The sequence below is a fragment of the Gorilla gorilla genome, chromosome 10 (assembly GCF_029281585.2).
Source record: "Gorilla gorilla gorilla isolate KB3781 chromosome 10, NHGRI_mGorGor1-v2.1_pri, whole genome shotgun sequence".
In the NCBI taxonomy this organism is placed as follows: domain Eukaryota; kingdom Metazoa; phylum Chordata; class Mammalia; order Primates; family Hominidae; genus Gorilla; species Gorilla gorilla.
In genome coordinates, this window is record NC_073234.2 from 75,224,211 (window position 1) to 75,240,825 (window position 16,615).

At 36.6% G+C, this 16,615-nt stretch overlaps 1 protein-coding gene across 5 annotated transcripts in view; it reads right to left on the bottom strand.

The window, feature by feature from the left end:
* RASSF8 (Ras association domain family member 8) overlaps nucleotides 1-16,615 on the bottom strand; it is a 115,070-nt gene that overhangs the window by 11,981 nt on the left and 86,474 nt on the right. For 4 of the 5 annotated variants that reach the window (XM_055358018.2, XM_055358016.1, XM_055358015.2 and 1 more), the window contains exon 2: nucleotides 5,473-5,640. In XM_055358018.2, the coding sequence (XP_055213993.1) occupies nucleotides 5,473-5,575 (103 nt within the window). In that variant the 5' untranslated portion in view covers nucleotides 5,576-5,640. Of the gene's footprint in view, nucleotides 1-5,472; nucleotides 5,641-8,302; nucleotides 8,352-16,615 lie in introns of those variants that run through there. The other variant, XM_031000880.3, reaches the window with a different exon arrangement.

Below are 16,615 nucleotides of genomic sequence, written 5' to 3' on the forward strand. Positions count from 1 at the left end.
AAATGGCACTAATCTCTTATGAATTTAATGCTAACATATCTTCAGGTTTCTGGACATATGAGAAATAATGTCAGTAACACCTGACTTATTCTTTATCTATGGAGGATAAGCTATCCAACAGCACTGAATTTTTCTGATAGTAGATATTTTGCTTCTTGAGCTATAAATATTTTAATGAAAATTTTGTAAAATACATTACACAGTCCAGGACTCTTATGCAAACTCTAGTGAACACAACTAGCTTTTTCCATAATGACTTAGAATTCTTACAGTAAGCGTTGATCTCTGTAACAGAACTTACACTTTATTATCTTATAGCCTGTAAAATGATTTTGTTGCTTTTATATATATCATCTTAGTTAGTTCTGTGAGTTAAGCAGTATAGATATTACGATCCTCGTCTTATCAGTGAAGCAATAAAAGCTTAAAGAATTTTAAGTAATTTTCTGATGACATTTATTTTTTACTATACTATTTAAGTTCTGAGTGAAACTACTAAAATAACTCTTACCCCACAGTATTTCTTAGAATAACAGTGATACAATAAAAAATTATCTCTGAATATACCCGTCAGCCAGTTGTGCATTCAAACCATACTACATCATCCACAGTATATCTTCCCAGTGTATATCATGTAATCACAGAATTACTGTCTACTTAGAATTATATGATAAGCTCACTACTACTAAACATAATAAAAATAGTGGCCAGGCACAGTGGCTCACACCTGTAATCCCAGCACTTTGGGAGGCCGAGGCGGGCAGATCATGAGGTCAGGAGATCGAGACCATCCTGGCTAACACGGTGAAACCCCGTCTCTACTAAAAATAGCAAAAATTAGCTGGGCGTGGTGGTGGGTGCCTGTAGTCCCAGCTACTCGGGAGGCTGAGGCAGGAGAATGGCGTGAACCTGGGAGGCGGAGCTTGCAGTGAGCGGAGATCACACCACTGCACTATAGCCTGGGTGACAGAGTGAGACTCCGTCTCAAAAAAACAGTTACAGAGTACCTGTGATTTACTGGGCATTGTGCTGGTTACATTAAAAAAATATAAACCAAAGTAAGTAGAAAACACTACAAACCAGAAGATTTTGGGAGCTGTTCGTTAACACAGCATAATCTAACCCATCTTGACTGATGCATGCTATGAATTAACATGTATTAACATTCATTAAAATAATATTCTACAGATGTGGAAAATACAGAAGCTAATTAAAATAAAAAATTAGACTATTGTTATAAATATTAAAATTGTAAATGAATATGTGGAAAATTAATTCATAATACAGTAAATGAAAAATGAGACAATGAGACTCAAAACTACAAAAAGCATATGAAGAGTATAATTTTTTAAAAGCTCATCTATGGGTACACAAAAAATATTGTTTATTGCTAGGAAGTAGAATCATGAGTGATTCTCTTACCTTCTTTGTGTTTTCTAAATTTCAAGATAATCTACAATAAATAATATTACTTTATAAATGTAGAAAAGTAATCAATTTTTAAATTTCTAAAATTGATATTTTACATATGAAACTAAGTTAAATATGACAAAGTACATATTTCTTTCCTTGTCTTCTCAGTGACACCAAGTATCAAAGTACTGTGGATCAGAAATCCTTTTCCTCAGTCTCCCTGATTTCCTTCTCTTCCTTCTTTCCTCTCTCATCTTTTGTTAGCTGGACTTTTATTTCTGTGTTAAGCTCTAAGCTGCCTGAGGGCAGAAATACATCCTTGTCATATTTTTGGTTTGAGATAAAAGCAAATGCATTTTCTCCATTATAACTTGAGATAGATGATCTGTCAAAGGCTTTCTGTTTCACTTAGATTTGAGAAGCAGTTTAGACTCTGAAAAAAATGCATTTCTGAGATATTTTACAGGGGAAACAAAGTAGAACATTTAAATTGGGAATGTTTCAGAAAGTTCAGGGTGTACAGTGACAAACACCGAGTGCACTCTTGCAGGACAGTTGAACCACTTCATGCCAAGAAGAGGTTTCAACTAAGGTTTCACTTTTAGTTATTCTGTCATCATTTGAGCATGTGTCCTACATCCATCACCTAAATCTAATCTGTCAAGATTGTCAGATTAGTGTAGAAAAGATTTCTTCCTACAGTATTAGATAGATTCAACATCTTTCATCAAACTATGTTGTTTTTAGCTCTTTGCTAATTCAATTTGATTGATTAGTAGCATGAAGAAAACCTTAGCTGTCATATACATATTTGCAGGTTGACAACTTGTGTGCATATTTTCATAGTAAGTCATTTTGATAGTTTCTATGGTTTCCTAAAAATAATTTTAACTATCCAGAAAAAAACCTGTAACTCCTAATCAAGAATACACTGTGTGTGTGTCTGTGTGTGTGTGTGTGTGTGTGTGTGTGTGCGCGCGCGTGCGTGTAGTGCCCCCATGAGGCAAAGACGCGCACTTAAACCTAAGAAACCAGTCTACAAATTGCTTCACTATACATTCTTGACAGCCACCTGTGGTTCCGGTCATCAGTCCATGCTCTACTAATAATCTAGCTAGCCACTTACTGTGTTAGGCCTTGGAAGTTCTGGGGTTGCTTTTCAGAGCAGCAATTTTCTCTAATTAATAAACCCTCACCACAGAAATCAGGATCCACAGCTCTCGGCTACTTGCCAGTGGAGTCATCTCCAGATGAATTCTGAGTTCAATGAAGTATTTACGATACAGAAAGAGTTGTTTGGCCAAGTTTGGAGGAATATCATAAAACATTTGTATTCAAGTTGTCAACTTTTCAAAACAGCTCTTGGATTGAGTTATTGAGAAAGTAAAAATAGGAGGGTAGATTTAGTTAAAATGTCTTTTTGGCTTGTTCACAAATAAGTATACTCTGTAGTCCAAGTGGGCAAGCACATACATGGTACCTCCGGGCATTTTCCCCTTGAAATTCTGTGTAAAAAGTGTGATTATGCAAACAACCCCATAAAAGTGGGCAAAGGATATGAACAGACACTTCTCAAAAGAAGACATTTATGCAGCCAACAGACACATGAAAAAATGCTCACCATCACTGTCCATCAGAGAAATGCAAATCAAAACCACAATGAGATACCATCTCACACCAGTTAGAATGGCGATCATTAAAAAGTCAGGAAACAACAGATGCTGGAGAGGACGTGGAGAAATAGGAACATTTTTACACTGTTGGTGGGAGTGTAAACTAGTTCAACCATTGTGGAAGACAGTGTGGCGATTCCTCAAGGATCCAGAACTAGAAATACCATTTGACCCAGCCATCCCATTACTGGGTATATACCCAAAGGATTATAAATCATGCTGCTATAAAGACACACGCACACGTATGTTTACTGCAGCACTATTCACAATAGCAAAGACTTGGAACCAACCCAAATGTCCATCAATGATAGACTGGATTAAGAAAATGTGGCACATATACACCATGGAATACTATGCAGCCATAAAAAAGGATGAGTTCATGTCCTTTGTAGGGACATGGGTGAAGCTGGAAACCATCATTCTGAGCAAACTACCACAAGGACAGAAAAACAAACACCACATGTTCTCACTCATAGGTGGGAACTGAAAAATGAGAACACTTGGACACAGGGTGGAGAACACCACACACCGGGCCTGTTGTGGGGTGGGGGGATGGGGTAGGGATAGCATTAGGAGAAATATCCAATGTAAATGACTTAATGGGTGCAGCACACCAACATGGCACATATATACATATGTAACAAACCTGCATGTTGTGCACATGTACCCTGGAACTTAAAGTGTAATTTTAAAAAAATGGAACTTCACACACACACACACACACACACACACACAAGTGTCATTATGGTCAGATGCAGCTTATAGCACTACTCAACTACCTTGACTTTTGTAAAAACTACTTTTTTTTTCTTTTTTAGCACTGTCCATGGCTTAATTCCCAAATATAACAAGGAAAGCCAGGTTTGACAATTAATAAACGTAGTCTTCACTAAGAAAAAAAAAGCTGCATATTTTAATTCACATAAATTAAGTGAAGCTCTTAATAGTGACAATTACTAAATAAGCTCATAGAAAGAATATGAAAAAATTAAATGCCTTAATTTTCTCCTCTTTAATAATTAAACTTAAGTCTACATATATAAGATTCTCAAATGCAAAAAGAGTTTCACTGGATGTGAAAGCCCAGAATTTTCAGCATTGCTGCAATATATTCTTGTGCAATAGTGTTTAAGGAAAAATCAAAAGATGTCAATATTACAAGAAAGTCTCTGTCTTGTATAGGGCACTGTAAACCTCTAACAGTGCATCTGCCACATCACAGGTGGCACAATCATCTCTACCAAATGCTAAAGTGCCTTGGCAACAGTATGACTCATTTCAATGCTGAGCTAATTGACACGCTTCCAATATAAACTGGAGAGACATAAAATCAACTTTTGATAAGGAGCTCAAAGACAAAGAGTCCCTGAACACTTAGCATGGTGCTGGCCACACAGCTTCCTCTTAGTACATGTTTGTTAAATGAAAGACTTAAGATGCAAATATAAACTTGGACCCATATTGCTGGTTTTTCTGATGCAGGTGTTTATGCCCTCATCATTTAAGGCAACTAAATATACATAAACTATGATGAAGATAAGCTTAAAATAAATAAGAAGAAAGGGTAAAACATGGTGGGAGAATAACATGAAGCCAAGAGCTGTGCTTCATTTTCACTGTATAATAAGATTTTATTTTATTTTATTTATTGAGACCCAGTTTTGCTGTCACCCAAGCTGTAGTGCAGTGGCATGATCTTGGCTCACTGCAACCTCTGTCTCCTGGGTTGAAGCCATTCTCCTTCCTCAGCCTCCATAGTAGCTGGGATTACAGGTGCGCACCACCATGCCCGGCTAATTTTTGTAGTTTCATTAAAGACGGGTTTGACCATGTTTGCCAGGCTGGTCTCGAACTCCTGACCTCAAGTGATCTGCCCGCCTCAGCCTCCCAAAGTGCTGGGATTACAGGCGTGAGCCACCATGCCCAGCCAATCATAAGATTTTAAAAGTATACATTATCTTTCCAGTGAAGAATGATGTTATTTCATTTGTTGTATTTTCTGAAAGTATGAAGAAATAAACAATAGGTGGGATTTTTCCTAATGAGGGATTCTGGGAACTAAGAATCTAAATTCTTAATCTGGGTCTAAATTTTGGCTCATGGAAACATCTTTAGTTTCAGAAGTCACTGTTTAGGCTGAACAACAGGAGAGGAGAAGGCAGTGTAGATGTTAACTCAGGGTTAGTAAAATCTAGGGGTGTCAGAGAACAAGCATCATCACAGATTTACCTAAACACAGGCAAACTGTAATAAGTACAAGAGTGCCTGTGAGACTTATTATGGAACCAAATGAACAAAATCCCCTAGAAATCTATATTTAAAACAAACACATACAACGAAAGAAAGCACAATGTACTTTTCTCAGATACCCACAGAGTTCACTTACCTATTGCTTGAGCTAAGGCTATGACAACCTCCTGGCAAGTTGTGACTTCAGTGACTCCACAAACAATCCTCTGAACTCCATCCACCCATACTTTAAGTTCCATGGTGCACCGGCCAGTCACTCAAGGTCCCTGAGAGTGGTCATCAGGGTGTTAGGTCATGTCTCTAGCTGCAGGAACACAGAGTGGAGAAGACTAAGTCTGTGTAGTCAGCTAACAAAGGGCAAAAAATCACTTGTAATAAAATGAATCAACATTTCTTCTAGTAAGTATGTAAGTATTACACAAAACAAATTTTAACATATAATCTTACTGAAGTACACAGGCTTATTTTACAGAAATGAATTAAGCAACACAAATGCAACTACAGTCACCTATCATGACAGTGTTTCATGTTACAACTATTTTTATCATAATTTTAATCATGAACTCATGCTCCATTAGGTTAAAAATTCCTATTTAGTTGCCAAGCCCTATTCAGTATATGCGCTGTTTTTCTGTCCTGTTTTTTTCTTTTTGGATTATTTCATTAGGATAATTTCTGAGGCAAAACTAAAGAAAAAAAGTTTGTCATTTTAGGAATTATCAATAAAACTGAACCACTTTGCAGTGTGCAGTGTTTTGCCAATACTATTAACAAATTTAAGAACAGTTGTCAAAGTATCTTACTCAGCTCACATTCCTGATTTAAAACAAACAAACAAACAAAAAAACTGCTACCTGCCTGCCTTCCTAATATTTTTTTCCCTTACTATTTCATTCTCTCTTCTCATGTATGATGTCTTGACAACTGTTTTAAATGTGTCCCTTGCCTCCCTCTCCCCACAGGACAAAGAGTGTCTTCCCGCTGAAATGCCAACACCAGGCACAGCATGAGGACAGGTGGGTAAAAAATCTTAGTCGAAGGAAACGAATTCCTCTGATGACCAACAGTTTCCTCATGTGTGAACTGTTTATCCTTTTCTCATTTAACTGGGTTTGATAGTTTTCTTAAATTACAAGAGTTATTCAAAAAATATAAACATTAACCCTTTGTTCTACTTGCTGTGTTTACCCAGTGTTTGATTTTGTATTTGGCTGCATTATAAGCAAAGCAGAAATTTTTACTTTATCATATAGTCAAGCCAAATGTTCTTTATTTCCTGTATCGATAAGAATGTTACTAGCCTGCTAAAAATGATCACAATTCTTTTTCCTGTGGGTTTAAAAAAACTCTCAACTCTTCCTATGTAAATTCTCTAATCAATCTGATTTTTTGTTTGTCCATTGTTTTGTGGTCTTCCCACGTCTTTGTTGTTAAAATTCATGAGATATAATAAACATTGATTTAATTAAGAGAACATTTGGATTTGTTTATAGGTTTACAGTGGCACTGGTATTTCAGAATTAATGGCTTATTTAAAAGCTTATTTTAAAAACACTAAAAATTTTTCTTGTGAAACAGTAGTTACTACAAACAGTGGCTTAGTCCCTTGCACATTCTTTTAAAAGACCTAAGACAGTTCTAGGCCATCTGGTCACCTGGATTCAGAACACATGCAAGGGGAAGGAGAATAAACCTAATTATTTTCTCTAGAGAAGGTACACAAATCCTTTTTGTCATCCTAAAAACAAGAAAGGCCTGGCTGAACATTAATCTCCTAGCACTTTGCTTTAGCTCTCTGCGTATGACACAGCACAGGTTTCATTATCCCCTGTATGAAGAAAGAAGGGGCCACCTTGGCAATGACAAGCTGATTCCGTAACTGTGCTCCTCAGTTATGAGGGCCTGTGAGATGTTAAAGTTCCTGGGGATAAAAGGCTTCCAAAGTTAAAGAAATGTAAGAAAGCCAGTAAATAAAGTTAAACAAGTTCCTTTACAGCTAGACTTCTCTGAGACTTTAATAGGCTGGTGTGCACTCTAAATTTCAAAGGAGAGTTTTATATGCTGCCCAATCTAGAGAACATTTAAGAAAACAGAAAAGTTCTGACTTGTTTCCTCTTCTGCGAGGCACTCTACTTACTAAAAATAGAATATGTTTTATTCTTTCTTGGGATAAAATTAAGGTATCAAAAATGGCCAAAGATTAATATATTGCTTTATTAAATTTTTGTAAAAGCTGGATTAAAGTCTATTTAAAGTGACTTCTTATTCATTAAAATATCTTAAACTTGGGAAATCAAGCAAGAAAGGGTACAGATCTCATTAAAGCCCCTCTGCCACCAAGAAACCCATCATTTCAAATGATTCTATGGGACTTTTTTTTTTTTCAATTGTGGAAGAAAACATAAGATCTATCCATTTAACACATTTTTAAGTCCATGATACAGTATTATTAACTACAGGCATCATGTTGGACAGCAGATCTCTAGAACTTACTCATAATTGTGTAACTGAAACTTTATACCCCTTCTACAAGCAAATGCCCATTTCGCCCTGTCCGCAGCCCCCAACTCACATTCTATTCTGTTTCTATAAATCTGATGTTAGGTATCTCACAGAAGTTTTATATTCCTTTTTAGACTTTAGCATACTGCCACATATTTTCCTATCTGAATTATCATTGTTTCACTTTGAACTTTTAGTCATATATTGAATCATTAATTCAACATAGTATTGGAAATTCAGGCCAGGGCAATCAGGCAAGAGAAAGAAATAAAGTGTAGTCAAATGGGAAGAGAGGAAGTCAAGTTGTCTTTCTTTGCAGATGACATGATCCAATATCTGGAAAACCCCATTGTCTCAGCCCAAAATACTCCCCTCTAGGAGCTGTAACCCTGATCTTTATATCAACTCCAACAGTTCTATGCCCAGCCCCAGAACCAGACTAGAGAGTAAAACGGAAGTCCTACACTGTAGGTGCGTGTGGTGGATCGGTCATCATTCAGACTAAAGACCTAGGAAGCAAAAGGACATTCCAATTGGAATTTGGAATATATTTTTCCATGGAAACAGTGATGCAGATAGAAGGCTCTACTGCAAAGGTTTTAACATAGTTCAGTTATTGTTTTCATTATGAGGTTTCTAGATGCAAGTCACTATTATTTTAATAGTTTTTACAATGAAGCACTAGGCTTATTCACTAACATGCCACCAGGGAACAAGTATTCTTTAGCTAAGAACCATTTATTGTCATAATATCCTCCTGGAATTGAGCATTTGCATTTGTGGAAACATATTACCTCAAGATCAATGCTTTCTTAAAGGAATTACAGCCAATTTTCATTATTTGCAGATTCCATATTTGTGAAACCTACCTAGTTGCTAAAAATTTGTTTGTAATCCCAAAAATCACTATTTGTGGTGCTTTCAGGGTTATTTGTGGATATGCCCAGGGTGTGAAAGTTTTGAGCTGACACACACGCTCCCAGCTGAGACTGAACAAGGTGACATTGCCTTTGTGTTTCAGCTCTCATACTGTCAACATGTGTCCTTTCTCAGTCTACTTGGTGCCATGTTTTTTGTGAGTTTTGTTGGTGGGATTTCACCATTTAAAATGGCCCCCAAGCATAGTGCTGAAGTGGTGTCCAGGGTTTCTGAGGCAAGAAGGCTGTGAGGTGACCCATGGGGAAAACATATGTATTATGTAAACTTTGTTTAGGCATGAGTTACAGTGCTGTTGGGTGTGGGTTCAACGTTAATGAATCAGTAAGCACTCAGTTGAGTTTCTTATTCAAAGCCCACCTCCAGATAGTTTATTGACAATTATATTTTTCTCAACCATATGCAATGTTAAAGCTCTGTCTCTGACTTTGAAATAGAGACTTCTCTCATACCCAGAGGTTTTAATCAGCAGTGCATAAAACAGTACTGGAAATCTTTTGGGAGTACAATATTTTGTAGAATAACTAAAGAATAGCACTTATTTCTGAATTAACGATTTGGGTAAATTTTGGTCTGCCAATATTTATACTTATTGCATATTAAATATAAATGTTTATATTTAATGTTTATTAAATAAGCTATCTTTAAACAGGAAAAAACACATAAAGCAAGGTTATGTATTGACGGGTTCCAAAAATGTTGTGACCAGAAACTCCCCAAAAACTAACAGGAATATTCATTATTAAATTGAATAAGCTCATGCTCTTTCTTCTACTATTCATTACCCTCAGGTGCCAGCATTCACACATGCCCAATGATTTAACACTCTCAAATATTACACACTTAAGTATTTGGCAACTGTGGAAATAAATGTCACAAGTACTTATTATATGTTAGGCACCATGCACCATGTTTCATTTATTCCTCACAACATAATTCATCAAGTTAGATATGATTAGTCTCATTTCAGTATGAGAAAAGTGAGTCTCAGAGAGCTTAAACAACTTTTTCCAGTGTCAAAAAAATCTAGTAATTTTGGACACATATTTGAAATTTGGCTGAATACAGAAACTAAAGAATAAATAAGGCTAGGATTCCCAAAAGGATTCACTGTACCCAATAAATGTTTTTTTAAAATGTCCTAAACCACCCTAAGAAATCTTATCTTTAATCACCTGGAAACTGGTTTTTGTCAATAAACAACGATCAGATAATATATACAAACTTGCCATTTCAAAAGAAAGAAAAGAGGTGCTAAATCATGCTAAGAAACTGCAAAGAATTAATTAATTCAAAGAATCTATGAAAAACACATGCCAGCAAAATGAGCATCTGATGCTCAGGTTCCTTTTTCAGCATCAATGAATTATTCCTTCAGTTTTAGAAAATCACATCCAGCTTTATTTCTACAGAATCCTAAATAAAATACGTCTGAACATACACATTAATTTTAACTCCTGTCTTAAATACAAAGCAAAATTTCTTGGAGATTTTCTGCATTTTCTTTAAATTCACACTATTAAAATATACTTTCTGGAATAAGCCATTTTGTTTGAGACAAAGTTGATTAGTGGAAACAAGATGCACCAAGGTTCAAATCCTGAGTCTACTACTTCTTGTGTGATTCGAGTCAAGACGCATATTTTTCCAAGCAGCATTTGTAAGAAATGGCATGAAATAATGTCTTTTCAAATTGTACCTTATCTAGTACAGGGCTCGGCACACAGTTTGAATTCAAGAGTTAGGTCTGGGACAGAAGTGAAAGTTCTAACTTAAAAAGTATAAACTTCTTTTTTATGGAAGGACAAATCAATAGCAATGCAAATTTTCAGAAACATTTATACTAATAAGAGCATCTGAAAATAAAGACATTTTAGGTTACTAATCCACATACCTAGAGCAGCAGCACATTCAAAAATTGTAAGTAGATATTAGAAATTGTAATTCATATTTTAAAATTTCAGTCATATCTAGTATAAAACATGCTATGAATCAAGTTAAAGTTATTGGTATGAGAATACTGATCCTTCTATTAAGAATTATGCCTTTGGCTGGGCGTGGTGGCTCACGCCTGTAATCCCAGCACTTTGGGAGGCTGACGCGGGCAGATCACGAGGTCTGGAGATCAAGACCATCCTGACTAACACACGAAACCCTGTCTCTACTAAAAATACAAAAAATTAGCCGGGCGTGGTGGCGGGCACCTGTAGTCCCAGCTATTTGGGAGGCTGAGGCCAGGAGAATGGTGTGAACCTGGGAGGCAGAGCTTGCGGTGAGCAGAGATCACACTACTGCACTCCAGCCTGGGCGACAGAGCGAGACTCCGTCTCAAAAAAAAAAAAAAAAGAATTCCGTCTTTTCCTTAGGATAAACTTTTCAAATGAATATAACTAGTAACTTTAGTTTTTCATTTAGCATCAAATTTACACTGAGTGCTACAAGGGCACTCAGTTGAGTTTCTTATTAAAAGCCCATCTCCAGATAGCTTATTGACAATTATATTTTTTCGACCATATACAATGTTAAAGCTCTATGACTTTGAAGTAGAGACTTCTCTCATACCCAGCAGGGTTAATCAACGGTGCATAAAACAGCATTGGAAATCTTTTGGGAGTACAATATTCTGCAGAATAACTAAAGGATGGCACTTATTTCTAAATTAACAATTTGGGTTAATTTTTGCCAGTCAATTAAAGTTCACAGTGGAAATGTAAGATTTTTATGTAGTAATTGTAATTCAAGGAAAAACAAAATCTTTATGTAAAATTACCTGTTTTAGAAAACTAAGAGATATGTTTTCAATAATCAAAGGCTCATCTCAAAAATTAGCCCAGCTTCAGAGTAATTCCTCTTACTAATCTAATTTACTAACCAACAGCACTAAAAAGTCATTTCTTCCCATTCCTTCCAAGTTATGTTTTGTAAAATCATTCTAATACCCCATGGAAACACAAGAACATGCTTATTAGGCTGAATTCTTCTGTGACATCTATCTGACAGAAGTGCACTTACAAGGCAAGTATTTAGCTTGGGATTTTAAGCCCAGAACACCATACCTTAAAAAAGGTGAAGGAGGGCTGGGCACAGTGGTTCACACCTGTAATCCCAGTACTTTGGGAGGCCAAGGTAGGCGGATCACCTGAGGTCAGGAGTTCGAGACCGGCCTGGCCAATATGGTGAAACCCCATCTCTACTAAAAATACAAAAAAAAAAATTAGCCGGGTATGGTAGTGGGCACCTGTAATCCCAGCTACTAGGGAGGCTGAGGCAGGAGAATCGCTTTAACATGAGAGGTAGAGGTTGTGGTGAGCCAAGAATGCACCATTGCACTCCAGCCTGGGCGACAAGAGTGAAACTCCGTCTGAAAAAAAAAAAAACAAAAAAAACAAACATAAAACAAAACAAAAACAAAAAGGTGAGAGAGGAAGAAGGCACAGAGAGGCTAGAGAGAGCCATGAGTGGCATGAAAAAATAGCCACTTGGGAGGTATGAAAAATGAAAATAGTGCAAAGGAATGAATGGAGAGCAACACACAGAAATGTACAATTCAGTCTTGGTCAGGGCTTCCAGTGGCCCTGTAGCCCTCATTACAAGCCAATTCCTGATGGGCCCAATCTCTCCAGTACTAGTAGCCCTGAGTCACCTCTAACTGGAATGCTACCATTCCACACAAATGCCATTATTCTCAGCATATGCATCTTTCTTTTCTTTTTTTCCCCTCCTACCACTCCAGCCTTGCTATATTCTTCTTCCCAAGTCATAAGCCTACCAGCAACACTCAAAAATACATTTGGTTCTACCTGGTGAAGGCTCTAAAGAAGCTGTCAGCTTCTCATACCTAGAGATGTCAGGGATGGGTGAATGATGGTACTTTCTCCAGGCATGTAAAAGGTTATTCATTTCAGAGTTCCCGGAAACCAAATGGATCAGCACAGTGCACAGTGAGTGCTTTTAATTTTATGCTGCCTCAGCATCCATTTTTAAATTTAAGTCAACCCGGCTCAACTGCCCTTGACATAGTTTCCAGCACTACAGCCTACCCAAATGGTTCCAGCCAGTGGCCAGGAATAAAAACTTGGAGGTCTCTCTCCTGCCTCATGGACTGGGCTTCCTGCTTTCTAGCCGCTTCCTTTAAATGGACCCTTATGGCATCTGCCTGTGACTCACATTTCATTACCCAAAATAGAATGCTACTTGCCAGCTCCCTTTCTCTCTACCTACTTGCAAGCTGACCTACCTACATGTGGCCTCCAGGCGTGCTGTGTACCCCCCAGGGTCAGTAAGTACTACAAACTCTTAAACTTTCACAGTGTGGCTGTCTTTGAAGCCATGCCTACAATCTGACCCCTGATGGCAGGGCAGCCCTGAAGGGACCCAGGCAGGTGGATCTCCTGCTGGTGCTCTTTTGTCCAGGCCTCTCTGCTGCTAGAGACGGTAGTTACCAGCTAAGTTGACATAGTTTCATTCAAAGCATTAATATGTCTCGCCTTTCATAGCTGGCAGCCCATTGGTCATCAACTAGTACAGTCATTTCACTGAACATAGAAGGCTGAGGCCTGGCCAGGTTATACACAGGATCAAGGTCCCATGCACAGGTGACGGCAGAGCCAGTCTTTGCACAAAACTACTTTATATTATTCAGAAAACTGAAATTAAATGATTAAGTTTTACATATATTAAAGTGCCCAGTACAGAAGATGTTGAGGGAGTTGCCCCTCTCAAGAATTCTAGTTAAAAGAGATCATAAAATGAGTTATTATTGATATAAGAACATTAGCAAGAAAAAACTGTGTGTGGTCTGTTCTTGCTAATTTTCTTAAATGTTTATGGAAGGTGGAACAATATGGGACCTTACAATTTGACTTTCCTGGCACAAAATCTCATAAATAAGAAATATAAAAATAATATACCATTGGGCTCCATTTCTTGCTGCAGTATTATAAAAAGGAACATAAAAAGCCATCTGTTTTGCAATTATACTTTCTGTTAGGATCCCAGACTACTTTGCAACCCTCCAGAGATGATCTGAGGTATGTGTGCAGTGCCAAGTTCTATGATGGTTTAACTCCTGTTAAAGCTCTCAGAACTGGGATTAGAGACCACACTCTCAAAGTCTTCATGTGAAAATCCCTGGACTCTGCCATCAATTAAATTATGCTTTCTACTACATGTGCTATTTCATGGCTTTCTTTCACAAATCATGAGAAAACTGACAGTGAGTATAATACACTCCTATGGAAAAACAAAATTAGTGAAAACTTGGTGATATTTTAAGGTAGATTTAAGTATAACTATATCTGTGATATTTCTCCTTAAGCAGGTACACATTGGTACCTTCACTGAAAACTAACTAGCCAAATGGTAACACCTTGCTTTTACTGAATCTAGCAACAAGAATTCTTACTATGTGAAAGATGCAATGTTGACTGTTTTATATAAATACTATTTTTTTTTAAAGAGATGGAGTCTCCTTATGTTGCCCAGCTGGTCTTGAACTTCTGGTCTCAAGTGATTCTCCTACCTCGATCTCCCAAAGTGCTGGGATTATAGCCCTGAGCCACTGTGCCCAGCCACCCTTTTATTTAATCCTTTAAAAAAATTTTTAAAATCTTTTTGGCTGTCACCAAGGCAGAACAGATATTTAATCCTTTTAATACTCATCTGTTGCTCTATGTGACATGAATTATTAAACAAAAGAGGAAATGCAGGCATAGAGAATCAGTAACTTACTCAGGGTTACCCACCCAGTAAGTGGCAGATGCAAATCTAACACTCAGAACCACTACACAGTTACTTCTATTCATGAAATAAAGTTATTAGCAAAGTTTGCAAGGACATTTGTAATCACTAATTCTGGCTTAGGAGAGAAAGTAATCAAGTAAATGTGACCATGGGAATTATAATTTCCAACACTACTAAACCAAATGATATAAATTTAGTCAACTGTTGCCACAGAAATAAGGAGAAGAAAGAGGTGGTGTTCAAATCAGACTTAGGAATATACGACCCCTGAGGTTCCTGGTGAAAACTGCTCCTTCCAGTCTCTCTCATCTCAGTAAAGCAGGAATAGAGCTCCAGTCTGAATCCAGATGTTATCTGATCGCCCAAATCTATGTCCTTTCCATTAAAATCTGTCTGCCAAAAATAGAATCACTTTTCTTCTGCACACCTGAATAGGTATGGGCCACCTGATTAGGGACTTTTTGTCTACGTAAGAGATGGCAAATTAAGTTCATTACCTTCCAGTCACCATTCAGGTATAATGAATCTAATTCCTTAATTTAATATTTAAAAATCAAACTACTTGAATTATTTACATATTTAATACTTAACATTTTGCAATGAAATCCACCATTCTACTTAATAGGGGATAAAAAGACATTTATTTTTTATCCACGAAACCAAGATGACTATGGACTTCTCATTTATGGTATTGTAAATATTGAGCCCATAAATCCTGAAAAACAAGAACATTTCTATAGTTACAATAAAGTAAATGTGAAAACTTTTCAACAAAACATTGTCCATTGTTAGGACTACAGTGGTGGCTTCAAAGAGCCAAATGTCACATATCAAAGTATATTCCTTTGCAGGTATACATTTTTAAAGCTAAGTTGGTATGGAAATACTTCAAAGACAAAATAAAATAATTTTGTGAGGAAACGGTAATAAAACAAATATGTAAGATTAAGGAAAATTTGAGCCCCTGACTCATGAGTCAGAGTGGCTGCTAGACTATAAAACTTCTATTGGACTTCAATATTAAAATTTAATGAGCACAGTAGGCAAAGCAGAAAACTTTAATGTTTCTTAAAATTTCTTTACTATACTTATTCAGTTGATAAAATATTAAATGCTTTAAGGATATGGAAGCCAAAAATAATATTTGGCAAAACCAATCATGCATGATCCCTATGAGTCTTTGTTAAATTAAGGCTATTTCAGTTCATAGAGAACAAAAAAAGTGTCCATTCAAACAATTTGAAAAGGCAGTTAGTTTTTTCTTAATCTCTAAGGGTTAAGAATAATTTTGATTGTTCTGTTTGTTTTCTGAAGAAAATCTAAGCCAATTAAATAATTAAGTCCCTAGATGAAATGCAAAAATAGGTACATCCTTTGGTGATATTTCAAAGTAACAGGTATCCTTCAGTGTAGCGAAATTTGAAGAGAGGCTCATTATTCACTGTAATAAAACAAATAATGCTTTTGTTCCAAACAGCTATACTTTATTCTTCATACTCTCTATAGTTGTCATTCTCTTTAAAGAGATACTGTGTGCTGCTCTGCAATTAATTGGGAAAGTTTTGGGCTTTAAATATCTAGGAGGCGCTGTAGTGTTTAATGAGTGTTTCATACTACTGGAGAAAACAGATACTAAGTTTAAGATGTGCATTGTGAAATTCCAGGGCAAAATACCTGATATTTATTGTAAATTTCAGTGATACTGATTAAAGTGGTACTCTATTTTACAGTATTCTACATATAGAATTGAGCTTAGGCCTGGTCTCTGTCCTTTATTGAAAGTACATCACCAGGTGTAGATGAATGTGACATAGTCATCAGCAGTCAGAATGAATGAGCTATACAACCTAACCTACAGCACATGAATAATATAAACAGCTCAACTGTAGGGTACAGCTACTGAATCAATTAACTGTATAAAATTCTAACATACTTTCCAAAATAAACTTCATGCTTAAGGAGGGAAAAACCCTAGTTTTTGCTATGCTTACATAAATATATTTGCATTTCATTAATATATCTGACTTCCACTATGTGTTTATATTTAAGTCCTACAATTTCACAGTAAAAACCAAAACTCAAGCACTGCTACAAGCAGT